This window comes from Eptatretus burgeri, chromosome 1 (assembly GCF_056783735.1).
Source record: "Eptatretus burgeri isolate ZD-2024b chromosome 1, Ebu_testis_v1, whole genome shotgun sequence".
Lineage (NCBI taxonomy): Eukaryota > Metazoa > Chordata > Myxini > Myxiniformes > Myxinidae > Eptatretus > Eptatretus burgeri.
The window spans coordinates 113,107,671-113,129,190 of NC_140961.1; the positions used below are offsets into that span (position 1 = coordinate 113,107,671).

The 21,520-nt window shown below is 43.7% G+C and overlaps 1 protein-coding gene across 4 annotated transcripts in view; it reads left to right on the forward strand.

Annotated features, from left to right (window-relative positions):
- The window catches only part of LOC147035205 (venom phosphodiesterase CdcPDE-like), a 160,915-nt gene that overhangs the window by 13,659 nt on the left and 125,736 nt on the right, over positions 1-21,520 (forward strand). For all 4 annotated transcript variants that reach the window (XM_085895297.1, XM_085895287.1, XM_085895312.1 and 1 more), the window contains 2 exons: positions 289-414; positions 21,152-21,215. In XM_085895297.1, coding sequence (XP_085751423.1) covers positions 289-414; positions 21,152-21,215 — 190 coding nt within the window. The remainder of the gene's footprint in view (positions 1-288; positions 415-21,151; positions 21,216-21,520) is intronic.

A 21,520-nucleotide genomic window follows, 5' to 3' on the forward strand; every position in this document is an offset into this window, starting at 1 on the left:
CCATGACCCAACACAATGTCATTTAACCTTCCTTCAATGTCTAACTCCTGCTTCTTCGAAACTGCACACACATGTCCACAATGATTCCTGGAGGATGAAGAAGTTGCATATTTAATCGTTTAATCATCAACTAAAAATGTCCCCCTGGCCCCATTGCTACCGATCTCTGTTGCTGCACCCTCACCGCTGCCTGTACTCCCTACCACCTCACCAGCCATATTGACGTTGGAGTAGCACTTTGTAAAAATGTCTTTTTAACATTTTATGCATATTTCCTGACAACAACAGGAAACGCATGGGAATGCATTGACATCCGCTGTGGGGAAGAGCGTCTTCCTGGCAGTAAATGCCACTGTTCTAGTGACTGTCAGGAGAAGGGTGACTGCTGCACAAACTACTTGCCAGTATGCCAAGGTACACCTGTACTAAAGCTTTTGCCAGAATACTGTGTTGGATATGAGGTTTTCTTACACTTTGGGGCAACTGTCATAATGAGGGATTATTTTGAATGTCAAATTGTGGGAACAGTAGCTTATAATCACCATTCTGGCTGATCAGTTTGGTGACACCAATGTGGCACGTCATCAAAAAAATTTTGTATTTTCTCGCTTTATGCCTGAAAAAGTATGTCGTTAATCAATTTTTTTTTTTTTTAAATGACAGCAGTGCTGGATATAATGCCAATTTTAGTCTTATCAGAGTTGGTGTCAAAGCCACCCCAATGCTCGCCTGTTTATACATTTATCGTTTTTTAAAGACGAGTGTAATAATTAATATTTTTTATAAAGCATTGCAGTGAAGTATAATTATAAAGCAATATATGAATTTGTATATTGTAATCATTAACAAGAGTGCAAGTGAGCACAATATACGCCCGAACAAGAAGGTATATACAGAATTGTGCTACAACATGGAAAACAGCATCCTGGTTGACATGGCAACCACTTTAGATGACGAACGTATGTCGCGACACACCATCTCCACAGTCTGTACCTATGTACCAAATATGAAACGTGAAAGTTGAAAACTTTGGGAGTTAGAGTGTGGACAGGAACGGACGGACAGACAGACAGACAGACGGACGGACGACCGGTATCACATAATACTCCCCGAATATATATATATATATATATATATATATATATATATATATATATATATATATATATATATATATATATATATATATATATATATATATATATATAAATATATATATAAATATATATATATATATATATATCGGGCGCATAAAAAATAGTGTGGTAGATAAAAACAAACTGTGGTAGATCTAGGAAACTAGAGGGGGAGCACTCGGGAGAGTGCAATACCTCCGCCGCCAATACTGCTGGGTCAGTCAAGTGAACCTTATATCTTATTCATTAAATATTATGTCAACAGTGCTGACAGAGTTATAGTTCTTTTCTCCAACATTTTTTTTGGGGGTGGGGGGTTGGAAATCACTTAAAACATGTAGAAATGCAAAAAAAAGAAATCGAAATTTTGTTGAAAAAAAAGTTGCAGAATTTTTTTTTTCTCTAACAATTTTTTTTTAGGGGGTGGGGGTTGGAAATCACTTAAAACATGTAGAAATGCAAAAAAAAATAGATTTTTTTTTTCTCTTAACTTTTTTTTGGGGGAGGGGGTGGCGGTTGGAAATCACTTAAAACATATGAAATTACTTAAAACATTAAAAAAACTAACCCTAACAGCTTGGTGATTGGGTATGTCAATGGATGGCAAAAGTCATGCTGTTAGCTGAGGTTAAGGATTGTGGAGTACCTGGTAAATAAAGTAGCTAACTGCATTGAGAACTGACTTGGTGATAGAAGACAAAGAGTAGCCGTAACATTTTTCGTGGGTGGATGTCAGAATGAGGAGTGGATCAAGGATCAGTGCCTGACTGATATTATTTGTATCGTATGTCAATACTTTTGACAACAGGATGAAGAGTAAACTTTCCAAATTTGGAGACAATGGCAAGCTTGGAGGTAAAATAAGCAGCAAAGATGCTGGTGATCAGATTCAGGAAAGCTGACTTGCTGCATGGGTGAAAGATTGGAAGATACAGTTTAACATTAGGAAATGTAAGATGCTAAGGAGTAGCAAGAATAATTAAAGAATAGGAATTATATAATGCAGGGGCAGTTGTGTTGTGTGTGTGACGCAGGAGGATCTGGGGTGGTCGTGATTATGAGAATAAGTGTTCAGCACACTGCCAGGCAACAAGAGGAAAACTAATCGGGGTTTGGGTTTTATACACAGGGAGATAAATTACAAATCAAACAAGGATAGTGTTAATCTTGTATCGGAACTCATTTGAGTTATTCTTTTGTACAGTTTTGCTAGCTATAATGTATCTGAGGAAGGACATCATTATCTTGATACATAAACTTTGGAATCTTCTTCTTCACCTCCTCTTCCCTTTTTAGGATTGAGGTCCAATGGCACCAAGCTTCTGCCCTGCCTGATACACAACACCCCCATCTCCACCTCTCTCTGTCCTCAGCTCACTCACTCTACTCTCCAACCACCCCCATATTCCTGATATCCCTTCTTACACAATCCTTCCATCTCAACTGAGATCTAGCTCCTTCCCTCCTACCTTGCTCCCTCAGGCTATCTGCTGTTTTTGCTATTCCCTATCCCCCCCCCATCTGCATCAAGTGTCCAGCCCATCTCAGCTGGAATTTCACCAATCTCCCTGTAAAGTTCATCTGCACACCAATCTCACTCCTCACTCAGTTCATCCATTCTCCTTTTATCCACCCTCTTCGCTCCTGCAATCTTCCTAACCCAGTTGTTCTTGCAAACCTGCAGCCTCTGTTGTTGTCTCTCTGTCAGTGCCACCATTTCCAGACTGTAAAGGGAGGCCGACATTACACATGACATCAGAACCTTCCCCTTTCAATTTCCTTGATATTTTTCTGTCTGTCATTACTCCGTCCACCCTACTCCATGCATTTGCACTCACGTGAATCCTCTTCCACACCTATGCCTTGGACTTACCATCCCCGGTCACTGTTCCCTCCAGATACTCAAATCTTTTTTCCCTGTCTGATTTCCTTCCCTTCTAATCTGATATTGGATTCGCTATATATATATATGAGATATCCCTTATTGTCGGGTTTTCCGGGTGTGTGTGTGTGTGTGTGTGTGTGTGTGTGTGTGTGTGTGTGTGTGTGTGTGTGTGTGTGTGTGTGTGTGTGTGTGTGTGTGTGTGTGTGTGTGTGTATATGTGTGTCTGCAACGCGAGGCGTCATAGCACGAACCAGCGAACCGATTTCGATGAAACTTTGCCAACAGGTGGAATATATACTGGGAATGTGCGCGTTTGAATTTCGTTGCCTAGCAACCACCCGTTGCTGTACAGCGGCCGAAAAACTGCGTACAGTATTTTCAATACTTGTCCTTCAGTTTTGAATGTAACCGGGCGTAGTGGCGTGCGCCTGTAATCCGGCTACTCGGAGGCTTGGGTTGGAGGATCGCTTGAGGATGGGAGCTCTGCGCTGGGCCGCGCTATGAGAGGGTGTATGGTAGCCCGGAATCATTGTGAAACCCAACCCTTATCCCTGTGTCGTAAGAGGCGACCAGGGTTGCGTCAGGAAGGGCATCCGGCGTAAAACCTGTGCCAAATCAGTATGCGGATCATAACGGATGATCCGCTGTGGTGACCCCTAACGGGAGCAGCCGAAAGACGAACAACAACAACAGTCCTTCAGTTTTGAATGTAGAGAGACGAGACTTCGGAATTAAAAACACTTCGAGATATTTAGAAAATTTTACTCGAGCCGATTTTTGATTGAGGTTTTATTTTTCAAATGGTCGTCCTTCAAAAATCGGGTGTCTATTTACCGTCATTTCAGGTGTGTATACAGTGTTTGTAAGGAACTACACCGTCGTTCCACCTTCTATCTCTCCTCGATCCAAACGTTATTGACCAAAGTGAAAAGGATCCAAAATAAATGGAATCACCGGCATTTCTGTCTTTGTGGATTTCTAATAATATGTTTATTTATTTACCGAAAATGATTCCCTACCCACACACCACCTCCAATTATTTATTTACCGAAAACGATTTTACGACCCACACTCCGCCTCCAATTATTTATTTATTTTCCGTAAACGATTCCACGACCCACACAACACCTTCAATTATTTATTTATTTACCGAAAACAATTCCACGATCCACACAACACCTTCAATTATTTATTTATTTACCGAAAACGATTCCACGATCCACACACCACCTTCAATTATTTATTTATTTACTGAAAACGATTCCACGACACACACACCACCTTCAATTATTTATTTATTTGCTGAAAATGATTCCATGACCCACCACCACCTCCAATTATTTATTTATTTACCGAAAACGATTCCCCACCCACACACCACCTCCAATTATTTATTTATTTACCGAAAACGATTCCACGACCCACACACCACCTCCAATTATTGATTTATTTACTGAAAACGATTCTCCACCCACACCACCTTCAATTATTTATTTATTTACCGAAAACGATTCTCCACCCACACCACCTTCAATTATTTATTTATTTACCGAAAACGATCAAGACCCACACACCACCTCCAATTATTTATTATTTAAAGTGTGTGTGGCTTATGAAAAATATTGTGTGGCTCAGGAGGTGTGGTCAAACAAGAGCATTGAGAGAAGTTTATCGGGTTTTACGTGTGTGTGTGTGTGTGTGTGTGTGTGTGTGTGTGTGTGTGTGTGTGTGTGTGTGTGTGTGTGTGTGTGTGTGTGTGTGTGTGTGTGTGTGTGTGTGTGTGTGTGTGTGTGTGTGTGTGTGTGTGTGTGCGCGCGCAACGCGAGGCTCCACAGCACAAACCAGCAAACCGATTATTTTTCAAATGGTAGTCCTTTAAAAATAGGGTGTCTATTTACCGTCATTTTTATGAGGAGTGCCAGTTGGCAAAATACGCAATAGGAAAAATCTTGCCAGGCAGAGGAACAATTGTATGTGAACCAATACGTCTTGGCAATGAATCTTCGTCAGTGGATCGGTCAGAATGAAAAGCATCGTATCCAGCGCTTCGGTCCTAGCGGATCCCTCGTCGCCTACCGGCTTGTTCATTTCTTTTCTCTGCTACCCAGCCCACATCACCTCAGTCTTCTCCATACTCTTTTAAAGCCCATGCTTCTCAAATGCCTCCTTCCACTTCCGAAGTACTTCCTGAATCTCCCACCCACTCTCCACCACAGCAGCCAGATCGTCCACATACAGCATACTCCCCATAATACCCCTCATGTTCACCTTCCTGCTTACCAGCTCCATCGCCATGAAAATACAAGTGCGCTGAGATTGCTTCCCTGCCTCAAACCAATGTTCATGCTGAACTCTGCAGATATCCGAGGACCAACCAAGACTCTTCCCTTCGTTCCCTTGAACATCCCTTCCACCAACTGAACTTCTGCTTCCGGAACTCCCATCCATCTCAGTGTCGCCATCACCATCTCTTTCGGGACAGTGTCATAGGCCTTCTCCAGGTCCACAAATCTCAATGCCATTTCACCTTGCACCTCCAACCTCTTCTCCACCAGCCAACTCGGCATGAACATCCCATCCGTCACCCCCCTACCCTTTCTAAACCCTTGCTGCTCTTCGCCAATCTCCATCTCCACACTCTTCCTTATCCTCCTATCCAGAATCCTCCCCAGCACCTTCATGATGTGACTCAGGTGCGTAATACCCTTGTGCTTCCCCAAATCTTGAACATCACCCTTCCCCTTCCATTTCAGCACAATTAACCTTGTCCTCCAATCCTCCGGAATTGAACTCTCTCCCATACATGCATTCAACAGCCTCTTTGTCCACCTTACTCCAACTTCTCCCACTGTAATTATCATCTCTGTACAAACCTCATCAATGCCAGGTGCTCTTCCCTTCCTCATCTTCTTCAATGCCATCTGCACTTCCTCTTCCATGATCTCCATTCGCTTCACTTTCCCGTCCACCTAACATGGTCGCTCCAGGTCTCTGTTGCTTCCATCCCAGTTCAATAGCTCTTTGAAATATCCTTCCCACACTCTCTATACCACCCCCTTCTCTGTCACCAGCCTCCCACTACCATCCTAAATCACTCCCCCTTCCCTTCATGTCCTTACTATCTTCATCCCTGCCACGAGCCAATTTATAGATCGTCTTCCTCCCACCATCCTCTTCAAATTTGTTGTACACCTCCTCTTCCATATCATTCCTCACCTTATGCACAGCCCTCCTTGCTGCTTTCTTCTTCTGCCCATACAGGTGCAGCAACCCCACATCTGGCTGCTTCCCCCTATCCTTAATCTTCTCTAGCCTCTTCCTCTGATGATACACCCTTTCCTGATGTCTTTCCACACAAAATTTCTGCAATTCCCCCAACCGCCTCTCCTTACTTCTTCCACTCCTCCTACAAACCTCCCGCTTCTTTCCTAAGTAGCTCATACCTGGCCCTCAGCAACTCCTTATACTCTATGACAACGTTCCCCCCCCTCCACCCCTTCCCCCACATAATAATCTTCTGACCACTGCTCTTAACCTCCTTCCTATTCTTCATCCATACCAGAAACACCACAGGCTTGTGCTGGGTGGTAACATGCTCTCCCACCACTGCCTTACAATCCTTAACCCTCCACAACTGTCGCTTTCTTACAACCACCAAATCCAATTCCGTTGTATGCTGTACACTTCTATAGGTCATATTGTGGCTTTCCCACTTTTGAAAGAATGAACCAGCTTTGGCCAACCCATTCCTCGCCACCAGCTCTCGACCCTCTCTCTTCCTCATTCCCCAACCAAACTTATCAAAGTATTTCTTGTTCACCTGGCTCCATTACTCCCACATGTGCATTGAAGTTTTTGCAGGGGCTGCTCACAGCCTATGTTGATCTGCTCAAAGCATTAAATGCAGTGAATCAGGATGCCCTCTGGAGGATTCTCGGTCTTTGTAGGGTGCCACCAATGTTGATCGATCTGATTTCTGAACTATACTCTGATACAGAGAGTGCTGTGGGTGTGGTGGTTCCATCTCCAACTTATTTTCAGTTGTTAATGGAGTTAGTCAGGGGTATGTGTTGGCCCCCACACTCTTCAATGCTGGAATGGACTGGATTCTTGTGAAAATGTCGGACAGATCAAGCTGTGGTGCATTGCTTGGGAATGTCAAGATCTCTGACCATGATTTCGCAGATGATGCAGTCACCCTTGCGGAAACACTGGATATCGTTGTAGGGGTCCTCGAGATATTGAATGAGGAATCTGATCAGCTGGGACGACAGGTTTCCTGGGTCAAAACAAAGATCCAGGCTTTCACTGACATCTTCAATGCTGCCATCTCGTCTGGAGCTCTTTGTGGTGAGGATATAGATAGAGGTCATGGAAAGATTCAATTACCTTGACAGTGATATTCATGTTTCTGCAGGTGGTGAGCTAGAGGTCAATAGATGTCAAGGTCTGGCCTGTGGAGTCATGGATTCACTGAATCATGTGGTGTGGCACAGTCTGTACCTATGAAGGAGGACAAAAGTTCGAGTTTTCAGGTCCTTGGTGCTTCTAGTCTTGCTCCACCGATGTGGACTTGGACTCTGACGAAGGATCTGAGATGAAGACTTAACTCCTTCGGCAAAAAGTCGCTTCTGAAATGAAAATGGGAGACTGAAATGAGATTTTTTTACATGTATAGTCTGTGAGCGTCAGCTGCTTCTGCATGGACATGTGACTCAATTTCCTGATGCTGATCCTTCTCACCAGATTCTTTCAGTGAGGGAGCCTCGTTAGTGGAGAAGACCAATGGGACGATCGCGTGCTTCGTGGTTGCCTCAGGTTGATCATCTCAAGGGGATGGGAATGAGCCAGAAATGAGCCAACTGGCGGATGGCCAGATGGAGGCCCCTGGAGTACTGACGGAAAGTGGTCGCAGCAATGCACTGCTTCGGTGCATACTCCCATACCTAACCTAACCTTTATAATTACCCCATATAACACTTTCTAACACCCTTTATAATTACCCATTAGAAACTTTTAGCACTTACCATTTAAAATTTCTCCTCTAGAACCCTTCAGCATTTACCCTTTAGTACTCTTTGGAATCACCCTTTAGAACCCTTTCAAATAACCCTTTAGAACCCTTCATAATGACCTTTTGGAACCCTTTAGAACTTTAGAATTTACCCTTTAGAAGCTTTTCAAATTATCCTTTAGAAACCTTTATTACTTTGGAATTTACCCTTTAGAACCCTTCAGAATTTTTTCTGTGAAGCAGCACTTTTACTGTGTAGTTTATACAAGTTTGCTATTATTAGTCCCCTACTGGTTTCACCAGAGGGGACTATAGGTTTTCTCTCCATCTGTCCATCCGTCCAACCTCTGATTTTTCAGACTTTTTTCCCCATACCCTTTAACATATTCAACTGAGCCATGGTACATGGCTTTTTATGATAAGTTACAGAAAACGTTTGCGTTTCAGGGCATTTTTTTCATTTTTTCACAGGCATGCCCTTTTTGAACTTCGAAAATATCACATATTAGACATGGGTTAGTGTTCAGCTACCCTGACTCCACTGCTTTACACCCATTTACTGGACAGCTGGCCTGCCTCCACCCCATTAAAAACATGCGCTGCCATTGCACGAAGCAGTACAGATTGACAGGCCTCATGCCTTTGGCCTTGGTGTTGGTCCACGGCCCAATGCAATTGGAATGATCCGAGGGATATATCCACGATGTATTATTTATGCTCATATATGCAGTACACATGTTTTTGCCTCATGTATGTCCATCGGGTAATGCAGCAGTGCAGATCAGCGTGCCTCAGGCCTTCGGCCTGGGTATTTGGTCCTGCCCCAGTGCAATTGGAATGATCCCAGGTAAATAACCACAATGTATTATATACGCTTATAAGCCGTATGCATATTTATGCTTCATTTTTATACATCCGGTTATTTTTAATACTAGTGCGGGCCCGTAGGTGCATGCCCATTGGTGCGGGCCCATAGGTGCGTGCCAGTATGTGCAGCTTCGTTCCTTCGCTCTCGTAAACGACGAGTGGATTGGGGCATTGCTTCAATTAGATCGGACCAACCGTATCATAAATGTCCATAACTTGGGAAACACCTGGGAAACATACTAAGGTCCCCAGCGTCAATTGTGACGTCATATCAAACAAAGAAGAAGAAGAATTGTGACGCCCCTCTCTCTCGTCCCCCCTCTCTCTCCCCCTAGTCTCGCCCCTCCTCTCTCCCCCCTCCTCTCTCGCCCTCTCTCTCGCGCCCACTCTCACCCCCTCTCCCGTCCCCTCTCTCGCCCCTCCTCTCTCCCCTCTCTTTAATTGTGATGCTCCCTCTCTCTCACCCCTCTCTCGCCGCCCTCTCTCGCCCCCTCTCTCGCCCCCCTCTCTCGCCCCCCTCTCTTTTGCCCCCTCTCTCACCCCCTCTCTTGCCCTCCTCTCTTGCCCCCTCTCCCCTCTCTCACCACCTCTCCCCCTCTGTCGCCCCTCTCCCCCTCTCTCGCCCTCCTCTCTTGCCCCCATCTTTCGCCCCCTCTCTCGCTCCTCTCTCCCTCCTCGTCTCTCCCCCCTCCTCTCTCGCCCCTCTCTCTGTAAATGTATTCACAAATGTCTACCAAGCACAACAATTCATTCAAACCTTGGAAAAAAAACAGCTTTCAAACCCTTGGGAAACTGCTCTTTCCCTTGGGAAAATTCAAACCTTGGGATTAATTGATAATTTGAACAATTAATTCAAACCTTGGGAAAAAACAGCTTTCAAACCTTGGGAAACACTTGGGAAGCAGCTGAAACGATGAAGAACGATATCAAACCTTGAAAATGCACATACTCAGGTCTCCAGCGTCGATTGTGACATCATACCAAACGACGAATAAGAAGAAGAATTGTGACGTCAATCGTGCAAAAAAATAAAAAAATAAACATTATGACGTCATTCGTGACGTCATAGCACCGTGTCTTGTCATTGGTTGACAGATAAATGGCCGTAACTTGGGAAGCGCTTGTCCGATTAATATCAAACCTTGAAAAGGCACATACTCAGGTCACCAGCATCAATTGTGACGTCATACCAAACGAAGAAGAAGAAGAATTGTGACGTCAATCGTGCAAAAAACAAAAAATAAACAAATAAACATTAATTGTGACGTCATTCGTGACGTCATAGCACCGTGTCCTGTCATTGGTCGACAGATAAATGGCCGTAACTTGGGAACCGCTCTTCCGATTGATATCAAACCTTGAAAAGGCACATCCGCAGGGCCCCGGCAATATTCCTGGCAAGTTTCAATCGGATCGGACCGGCGGTCGTTGAGAAACAGCGGTCGCAGACAGACAGACAGACAGACAGCCAGACACACAGAGATTGCTGTAATTATAGATAGATGAAATAGACAAAGTGTAGAAACAAACGAAACATGGTGGGTTATAGATGTTCTTCTTCCTCATTATCCTTTTGGTATTGGCTCAAGCGTGCATTAAAGCAAACTAATTTTTATCTCTGGTTTGCTATCCTCGTTGTTTTTATTGCTTTCTAGTCTGCAAATGATATCAGTAAATGACAATTGCTTTTCCTTTTGTTTTGTCGAATGGACCCAAACATGCTGGGTTATAGGGTTTCGTTTTCTTCTTCATTTTGTGTTCTGGTACCGGCTCGAGCTTGCATTAAACACAAACAAATTTTTATTTCTCGAAGATTCATTGGCCCAATATGGGACATGTATTGCAAAGCAAATCTCACTCTTGTTTCTCTAAAAATTGATGGGTTTCTGTGAAGTCACTGATATCATGATGGGAACAGAAAGCATTCCATATTCCGCTGTTTCGACGTGGGAATGCCCTTTTGCTTTTGTGAGCGGGAGGAGGGTGGGAGTAAAGATGGGACAGCTTTGGAAGGGAGGAAGTTGAGGCTTTTGGGTTGATTGGGGGGGGGCAGAAAGCAAAGATTGGAAAGAGTTGGGAGGGGGAGGCTGAGGCTTTTTCATTGATGAGTAGTCAGAATTGCATGTTTAAGTTTATTGCATGCGTGCGTGTGTGCGTGCCCTTTGGGTAATGTGCTTGTACATGAGAAAGGAAAGTGGATCTTATTGAGATGTTCAAGATAACGAACCTTATCGATACAATAAATAAAGAAGTTTATCAGCAGAATGAACAGTGGCTGGATCAGCAACCACAGCCTATAAGCAAAAAGGGGACAGTTGGGATATGACTGTAAGGCAAGGGTCTTTCACTTAACGAGTAGTTGGTGCATGGAATGGTCTTCCTGGAAAGATAGTTGCACTGGAAATGGTAGATCGATTTATACCAGGATTAGATCAGTGCCTCAAAGCCCTGAGGATGCCCCTATCCTCAAAAGGTATCCATACTGCCTGGAAACATTGAGGATATGGAAATTGGTAGGACTGTTTGGTAGGTTTGCGATGAATAAACGATTATATTATACATTGTACTGATTGGGATATCTGTGACTGGGTCTTGTCAAAAAAGTGAATGCCCTGTCAATGTTTGTCCATCCCTCACACTACAACCCTCTTCATCCCCATGTCATAAAATAAAAACTCTCCGGTGATGTCCTTGTGCCTGCTCTACTATCCTCTTCCACATGCTTTCTTCCCCCCCCTCCTCTTCCATGCCTCCCCATTGAAAATAAATAAATGGTTAACATGATGAACCAAATTGCATCCTCCAGAATCCAAGTTTCCTTTTTGAACAAACGTTCGAACACCTTTCGTGTGAATGCACACAATGATGTCATTGACTTTGATAGCCTCGGAATGAAGAAACAGCAGGGCATGTGTGAAATTGGGGAATTTTCACGATTGCAAGAGCAGCTCAAACCAACTGAATCATCTCTGCCACAAGTAATGAAATTGCTTTCAGTAAAAACATCAGAATGTCTCAAACTGGTAAGGGGAGATTTTCAGAGTTGCAATAGCAGCTCAAAACAACTGAATCATATCTGGTGCAAATAAGGAAACTGCTTTCAGCAAAAAACATCAGAATGTCTCAAACTGGTAAGGGGAGATTTTCAGAGTTGCAATAGCAGCTCAAAACAACTGAATCATATCTGGTGCAAATAAGGAAACTGCTTTCAGCAAAAAACATCAGAATGCCTCAGACTGGTAAGGATATGTATATCATGTGGTCCAGATGGACGGAGTTAAAAGAAAAATTAAACGTAAAACTTTATCTGTGAATTATTTGTGATATGATCGAAGAGCCATTGCATCTGTTTCATGAGTAATTGCAAAGAAATACACCTTTCCGACCGACTCCTTCCCTTTTTTCTCCCCTCCTTCTCTCCACCACCTTTTATTTACAATTTCTCCCTCTTCTCTCCAGCTTCCCTTCATTTCCTCAGCATCTTGCCCCTTTCACTTTCCACTTTCCCCTTTAATGCACACACACATTTCATTTTACTCTTATTATGTGATCTGGCAACCGCTATTCATCTGTTTATCGTCTCTAAAGCTACAGCCATGCACACCTTCAGGATGTGCCTCTGTGTAACTATCCAAGATGTAACAATACCATGATGTGCCATCAGTTGGTAACGAGGCTGTATTTGAGATAATTGTTGACTTGATATTCTGCTCGGTGGTGGCCATGAAGTAATGATGATATTTAGGTGATAGTATATTGCATTGTCCTTCCCAATTTATGTAGCAACAGGACATTTATCTGAGGTTGAGGATTGTGAGAGTATCTAGTAAAGTTGGAGTTCTGCCTTTATCCCCAAAAGTTACCGATACTGCCTCAAGGAATCACCTTCTTCATAATTTGGTTTGGTGGTGTCTTTTATTTCTTATTTTCGTTTTAGTGTTCTGTTTAATTCTGGGAAGAGACGATTCTTGCATGGAGCAAGATCTTTTAGTAAAGTTAGTGACTGCAAACTGATGATGATAAACTGGACTTGTAAGGTGATAGTCGTGTGTATGCTGAGGCCCTCTTGTGTTTAATAAGTTATCATGGCCAAATGACTCTTCACCAAAGGCCAGGCCAAATGCATGATGTTTTTGGGTTGTCTATTGGGCTGTCCATGCATCCGTTCGTCCGTGCATGTGTCTGTTATCAGTTATTTGTTACCGTAATAACTTGAGAACCACGAGATGGATTTAAACCAAACTTGGCACAAGTATAAAGTGTAACAGACGTATGAACCGATTTGATTTTGTGTTCAAAAGGTCAAAGGTATAAGGTCATGTGACCATTAATTGAAAATCTATGTTACCGCAATAACATGCAAACTACTGAAGAGATTTCAAACCAAACTTGGCATCGGTATAGAGTGTAACAGAAAGATAAACTGATTACATTTTGGGCTCAGAAGAACAGTGGTCAAAAGGCACGTGACTTTTAATAGCAAATCATTCTGTTGTCACAATAACTTGTGAACCACAAAAGGCATTTCCAACAAACTTGGTACTGTCCAGAATCTATCCATGCTATCACAAATGATGGCGATTTGGATGCTTGTGGGGGAGAGAATATGGAGAGGTTGGGATTGTGGTGTGCAGCATGGAACAGGGTTGAGGAATGTTGTTGAAATGTTGCCACATAGATGAATGGTTTAAATTTTTGGATTCAACAGGTCAAAAGTCAAAGGTCGTGTGACCTTTGAGAATCATTTTGCAGACAATGACTCGGCTTAAACATCTGATGTTGTCTCACTTCTACTTATCCCTCTTTTTCTCTCATGCACGCTCATGTGTTTTAATCTCTCATTTGACCTTTAATTGTGATCAAACTTAATAGTGGGTTGACATAGAATGCAGGCAGGGGCATATCCATCGGATTTGTGTCAAATTCTATTATATAGTTCTCACAATGGATTGCATACCTCTGCATTTGGTTGTGGAAAATCATTGTTTGGTTTCCTGTAAGGACTTGGACTATGATTATTGATTAGATGTTTCATATATTTTCTTCAGAGCTTGTTGGTTCACGCTTGCGATTAGTCACGTGCTTGCGTGCGTGCATGTCTGCATTTTGTTATTCCCTTTTCTCTGGAACCACTTGTTGTCAGATTGACATGAACCACTTTGTTATGATGTCATAATTGCATATGTAGAACACTACATCCAATGAGTATGAAAATTTTTGAGGGTAATCTCGGGATAAATTGGTGAACAGCAAAAACATATGACGGCATCGGTCACGTGGTTCGGCAGCCATTAAAAAAGAGAAGAAAACCTTCAAAAAACTTTGAAACAGCTCAACAGAGCGAGGAGAAACTACAGTTAGGCCAAAAAAAAAATGTTGCATTGGCGTAACGGGTCACTGAAAAATAGGGTAGGTCGGTCGGGATCTTTTTTATTTTTTTTTTTCCTAATAAATCCCTCCCAAAATCTCCCACGGCTCGAGTACCACCCTTTTTGTCGGCGGGTTCTGTCCGAAACACTTCCGGCTTTTTGCGATCGCGATCGCAATCAACAAGATACTTGAAAACGATAGCAAAACAACAAAAATATCAATAAAATAGGGTCGGCAAAATTTTTCGTTTTTTTTTTTTTTTTTTTTTTTTTTTTTTTTGCTATCTCGCAAAAAAAAACAAAAAAAAACGTAGGGTCGGCGGAATTTTTAGGGTCGGGCGGGTTACGCCAATGCAACATTTTTTTTTTTTGGCCTTATGACCGCCTATCCATGAGGAACAAAACGTTCCCCACATATGACATCATAGGTCACATGGTTTCACCACTATATTAGATTTACCCTGAAATCTTTAAAAAATCTTCTTCTCCAGATCAGCTGGACAAATCAACGGGAACCTTTACACACGTATGTTCTCCAAGGCTTGGGAATACCAGGGTGTTCATGAAAAATTGATTGGTCACATGGTTTGGCAGCCACATTGGATTGAAGGAAATATTTTTTAAAAATTCTCTCTCGTATCGCTCCATCGATCAATATGAAACTTCAAAATTATGATCTAGTAATGATGGGGAATATATGCTTAAAATTTCAACCTGAGCGGATGCATGGTCTCACAGCCACAATTATTAATTTTTTTTTAATCTGAGTGCTTTCTTATTTTTCTTCGAATAAGGCTCACTTGGCTGAACCTTGATGGGTTTTTGAAGGTAGAGGAGTAGCAGCTGAAACCCGATCCCATCCAGGTTCCTCCCGATGACTTGGTCTTTGCTTTTTGCTTGTTTGGCTTCCCTCTGATATTTTTATTTTTTATTTTTATTTTTTGCATAAACCGTCGAGGCTCGTATGAGAGCTGACACACAGAATGTACAACAAGGGGAGCAGGAGAAGAGGGGTGGGAGAGTGAAGGAAAAAACATTGGGGAACAGAGACATAAGGAGATCTGTGGAAGGGAGAGGGAGGGGTGGGTTAACAGGGTAAACAAGATGGACACTTCAGGGACTTTCAGGTCCTTACACGACAGGGAATTTCAGGGACGAAAGCAGGGAATTTAAAGGAGGTGGGTTTGGGGTGCATTAGCAGAGGTAGAAAAGATCGTAGTTTTGGATGGGGGAAGATAAGACATGGTGGTGAACAGCTGTTTTGAAGAGCTGGAGGGAAGAGTGGGATTGAAGAAAGAGTGGGAGTTTTTTTTTTTGTATACCTTGGCGAGGCTCGTATGAGAGCTAACACACAAGGGGGGCAGGAGTGAGAAGGACAAAACAGTGGGGAATAGAGACATTCGAAGATCTGTGGAAAGGAGAGAGATGGGACAGGGAACACGGGGTATACAAGATGGGCATTACAGGGACTTTCAGGAAGGAAAGCAGGAAATTTGAAAGAGGTGGACTTGGGTGGATTAACGGGGGTAGAAAAGATCGAGGATTTGGATGGGGGATGATCAGAGGTGGTGGTAAACAGCTGTTTTGAAGGCCTGGAGGGAAGAATGGGATTGAATAGAGTGAGGGAGTTTATTCCAAAGGCGGGAAAAAAGAGGAATGAAAGAGTGAAGGTGAGCAGTGATTCGTGATTTTGGTAGTTTTACCAGAAGGGGGTTGTTGGTGGACCTTGAGCGCCCTGCAGAAATGTGGTGTGGACAAATCGCACAGAGAGCAGGGGGGGGGCGAAGCTGGAGAGTTGATGGTGGAAGACAGAAAGACCACCGACCAGCCTGCGGTGAGAAAGTGAGAGGCCCAAAGACTCAGCCTCATCGCGGGAGATGCCAATGATCCGAAATGCCTTGGTTTCCACAGCGTGAAGCCGAGAAAGGTGGGAGGCAGGAACACCAGCCCAGAAGGGAGAGCAGTACTCCATCAGGCTGCAGACGGAAGCTTTGTAAGTGGTCAGGAGCTCAGGTGGGCCGAGGAAGGACCTTGCACGACGGAGGATTCCCAGTCGCCGACTGGCTTTGGAGGCGACGTTGGAAATGCGGCTTTCCCAGGAAAGATCATGGAAGATAGTGAGACCCAGAAGCTTGAAAGAAAGGACAACAAATTTGTTCCAAAGGCAGGAATAAAGAGGAATGAAAGATGGAAGGTGAACAGTGATTCTTGATTTTAGTAATTTTACCAGAAGTGGGTTGCTGGCAGACCTTGAAAGCCCTGCGGAAATATGGGGGGGGGGGACATATCTCAGACAGCGTGGGGGAGGGGGGTGAGGCCAGAGAGGCGATAGCAAAGACAGAAAGACCACCGACCTGCATCCGGTGAGAGAGTAAGAGAGCAAAGTCTCAGCCTCGTCGAGTGAGATACAAATGATCCGAAATGCCTTGGTTTCGACAGCATGAAGTGGAGAAAGGTGAGAGGTGGGACCACGAGGCCAGAGGGGAAAGCAGTACTCCATCAGGCTGTGGATGAAAGCTTTGTATGTGGTCAGGAGCTCAGGTGTGCCAAGGAAGGACTTTGCACAATGGAGGATGCCTCGTCAGCGACTGGCTTTTGAGGCCAGTTTATAAATGTGGCTTTCTCAGGAAAGATCATGCCATTTTGTGAGACGCAGAAGCTTGAATGAAAGGACTTTTTGAAGAGAATTGTTTCCAGATGGTCCTTTCTGACAGACATAGTGAGAGTGTGAGATTCGTCAGGGTCAAATGACATGTTCCACGTGTTGGACCAGCTTGTCATTTTATCCAGATCTGCAGAGAACGAAGAAGCTGCTGCTTGCCGAGCTAAGGGATGACAGATGGAAAGACAGAGGGTGGAGTCATCAGCAATGAGATAAAGAGGATTTTCCAGAGAGTCAGAGAGATCATTGATGAAAACCAGAAAAACAACAGGGCCTGGAACACTGCCTTGAGGAACTCCAGTCTGGACAGGAAGAGGGGATGAAAGAACTCCATTCAGGGCCACACGTTGGCTGTGACGGGAGAGGAAATGTGCAGGAAATGAGTGGAGATGTCCTTAGATACCATCGGAAGAGAGTTTAGTGAGCAGGGCAGGGTGCTGGACTGTATCGAAGGCACGTGATATGTCTAGGGATATGGCTCTGATTGAATGTGTGGCATTGAGGATCTCCATCCTTTGTTGGGCGAGCAGAAGCAGCATATCCAGGGTAGAGTGACCTGGTCTGAATGAAAATTGATAATCGGAAATCAAGCCATTTGAGAAGAGGAAGGATTTGATGTCTGAAGTGATGATGGATTCTATAACTTTGCTGATGATTGGTAGAAGGTTGCTTGGTCTGGAGTTGCAGGGATCTGAATTTGCACATTTTATGCAGAGTGGTAATGCTAGCTGATTTCCAAGGAGATGACAGATGATCTTGAGCAAATGATAGAGTGAATAGAACAGAGAGAGGGTGAGCAAGAGCAGCAGAGCAGGTTTTTTGGACACGTGGGCTGATGCCGTCTGGACCGGTTGCAGTATCTGAGTCGAGGTTTGGCAGCAAGCTCTCTACCTTGTCAGGAGAAAAGGACACAGAGTCCAGAAGCAGGTGGGTCGTACTGGGTAAGGTGGGTAGAGAAAGTGATGGGTTTGGGACAAAATATTTAGAAGCAAACATGGTGTTTCCGCATTCAGCCTTTTCATGTGCAATGTTAGCTTTACGGCCATTTGAGGTAAGTGAGGCGATTGTGGTGGGGGTGGGGAGGTGAACATATATCAGAAACAGACTTAACCAGATGCCACCAGGATTTGGAGGAGGGAGACAGGTTTGAGAGTTCAGACTTGAGATAAGAAAGATGTTATTTCCTGGCTTTCCTCAGGGTAGACACACATTTGTTACGTGCTACGAGCTTTCTGGATGGAATTGAGATTACTCTTCATGAGGCGAACTGCCTTGTCTTGCCAGGACAGGACAACTGCCTTGCCACAAGCTTCGATGTATCATTTGTGGGAGGAAGGTTTGGCCAACTTAAAAGGAGATGGGATAAATCTGTGCACGAGAGAGAACAAGTTTCTTTGAAATAATTCCCAGGATGAGTTGAGGAAGTAGAGAAGGGAGACAAGTCTAGAAGTTTGATGGCTGCTTGAAGACCCTGCCAGTCGGCCTGAGTGAAATGCCATACTCGACGGCACTGAGGTGGTTCTCTCATAACAGTGAGAGAAATGTCTTCTTTGACAAGTAAGTGATCAGATAAACTGATTGGAGTGGAGGAAGAACAACAAATATTTTCAGGGGAATTTATCAAAATTAAATCCAGAAGAGATGGAGTACCTTTGGATGAGATTTGGGTCGGGAAGTTGACAGATTGTATCAGTCCCAATGAGTCACAGAAGTCTTTTGCTGAAGTCCCATGGCAGGTGAGAGAGGTATCCACACCCAGCCAACTACCATGGTGACAGTTGTAGTCACCACATATGAGGAAGAGAGAGAGTTTGGATGAGTGGATAGAAGTTTGTCCATGTTTTCAGAGAGCGAGATGTAAATGGAGTCGTCACTGCTTGGTGGATGGTACAACACACATTATAAACATGAGGTGAGAGTGGAGGGGAAGCCATAGCCAGAGGTATTCCTGGGGGTGTGGGGGAGAAAGGGCAGTGCATGGAGAGTGAGGAATAGAGTCTTTGATGAAGAGAGCAACTCCGCCACCAGGATGAGGCTCAGGTCTGTCATACCGGAGGAGGGAGTAACCAGGGAGAGATACTCGGGAGTCAGAGACATCTTGATGGAGGAAAGTTTTTGTTAAGCAGATTATGTCTAGTTTGTCAGTGGCAAACTATATGGAGAGATCTGTCAGGTTTGTGCAAAGGCCCTGGATTTTTGAGGGCCACACTGTTAAGGAAGAGGAAGGAGAGGAGATTTTGGGTGCAGGGGAGTGGAGGGGGAGGGTAGGATGAGGGAGGAAGGGGGAGGTAAGGAGAATTGTTGAAAGAGTGTGGGGGATTGCAGAAGAGCTCGGAGAGATGGCTGGATGAGGAGGAGAAAAGGCTCGGTGTTGATGGGTTGAGGTATGGTGGGCAGTTATAAGAGAGGGGGCAGAGGGCAATTGAAGATTGAAGGATGTGGAGTGATGAGATGGAAGAGAGAGGATGGGGGAAGGAGGCAGCTTTGTGGATGTCAGAGGGAGCAACTTTGTGAAAGGGGAGATTGGAGGGAAAAGGGTGAGTGGGGAGAGTTGAGGGAGAAGCGTGAGGGGGAAGTTTTTGAGAAGAGAGAGAGGGAAGCTTGGAGGAAGAAAAGTGTGAATGTTGATTTGAGAGGGAAGCTTTGGGAGGGAGGGGAAACAATGAGAACAGGGATGGCCAAGGTGCAGGAGAGCGATGGGAGAGGTGTGGAGAGGTGAAGGATGAGACTTGTTTGAGGTATGGAGATGAAGGGAGTGGGCAGGGGGAGGTACAAGTTTTGGAAGGTTGGGAAGTGGGGGGAGGTATGCTGAGAGGAAGGAAGGAGCATGTTTGTGGTGACGAGTGTCCTGAATGAGAGTACGAGATATCTGTTGGGTTAGAATGGAGCCCGTAAATGTAAGAACACCACACTTTGGGACAACAGAGGAGGAGCTGATACTGAAGCAGAAGACACTGAAGAGGTGCCAAGGGTGGATGTTGGATGAGGGGCAAGATGAGAGGGGTAAGGAGAGGGAATAGCAGGTGAGGGGTTAGGAGGAGGTAGATTTAAGAAGGTGGGGGAATTGGTTCTGAAATTGGAAAAAAAAAGGACGATTGATGGAACACGAACTTGCATTGCAAACTGGGATTTAAAAAAATGTTTTTAAGTCAGAGATGCGATTCCAGACATTACGTGAGGGATGCAATAAAGGAGAATTAAGAGACTGGAGAAAAGAAATGTTGTAACAATGGGATTTTTTAGACAAGGGATGAAAGAAAGCTCGAATTGAAAACAGCCTTTTGAAGAAAAAAAAAGTCATGAATTATGATGTAATACGAGAACCAGTGAAAGAGAAAGTTGTAACATTTCAAGAAACGGTTTTTTTTTTTTAATTGTAAAATTTTTTGATTAAGATTACATAACATTTGGTAAAGGAAAGGTTGAAAAAAAAATCATGAAGGTGTATGGTGAATGTGGGTTGGCAAAATAGTAGATGCTAGATCGGCAGAGAGAGGAAGAAAGATGGTGGGTGTAAGTCACATGGTTACGTTTGTGTGATGTGAGGTCATAGGAAATTTTTGTTGTATTTTAAAAAATATTTTGAGACATGAAACAGAGGGTGCAGTTGAGAGGGATAGATGGAGGGTGGAGGTAAAAGTGGAGAAAACAAAAACTGATGGTAATCAGGAGAAATACAATAAACACGATCGTGCACACAAACGGGAAGAAGGGTAGGCCTCAAGGAAGCCTGATGTTGAAAATACGACGAAAACTCCGCAATTAGCACAAGTTTGAGCACAAGACCGAACTATAAACACAGAGATAACAAAATAACAGTAAAAACGCGACAAAAACAACTGGAAAACTTATCTTTGAGAAAGTCGGCAGAGACCCTGAAGAAGAACCGCCACCGTCGCTCAAGAACCGGAACCGGAAGTCCCCTGATGACCGACTCCAATTCTGATGACTGCAATGCAGTACCTATTTTATTTGGTCTTCCATTTGATTTTAAGTAAGAAAAAAAAAACATTTTAGTTACAAACTTGCTGCCAGAAGAATTGGCTCACACCAAATGCTTCTCAAGACTGTGTTGGGGTAAGTATTCCATGAATACCATCTAGTTTTTGGTTTCAAATTGGTGATCCCTCCATATTCTCAACTTATAATATGACTGACATTATCTTTGCATAAATAAGTGTGTATTTCTTCTGTTTTTTGTCCTCGTATGCCCAACAGATGTAAAGTCGTGGGTTGACGGTACTGAATGTGAATCCATCGAAACTGCTTCATGTCCAAATGGGTAAGGAACAATTACTTCAGAACATATACTGACCTTTGACACTGTTTGCTCAGTATTTAACCATGATGTAGCATCCAATATGATTGTATGGTAACAATGCTTTGGAATTTTTTTTTCCTTCATCCCAAATTCACGTAAACACAAAATGCCATCTCTGTGTAACAAATAAAGTAAGGTGGAGCCAGGGGCGTATCTACGGAAAATAGCGCCTTATTCAAGCACTGAAATTGCGCCCCTGTCCAAACATCTGACACCCATCTTTTAGATAACTTTACCATAATATCAGCTCAAAAATACAACCCAAG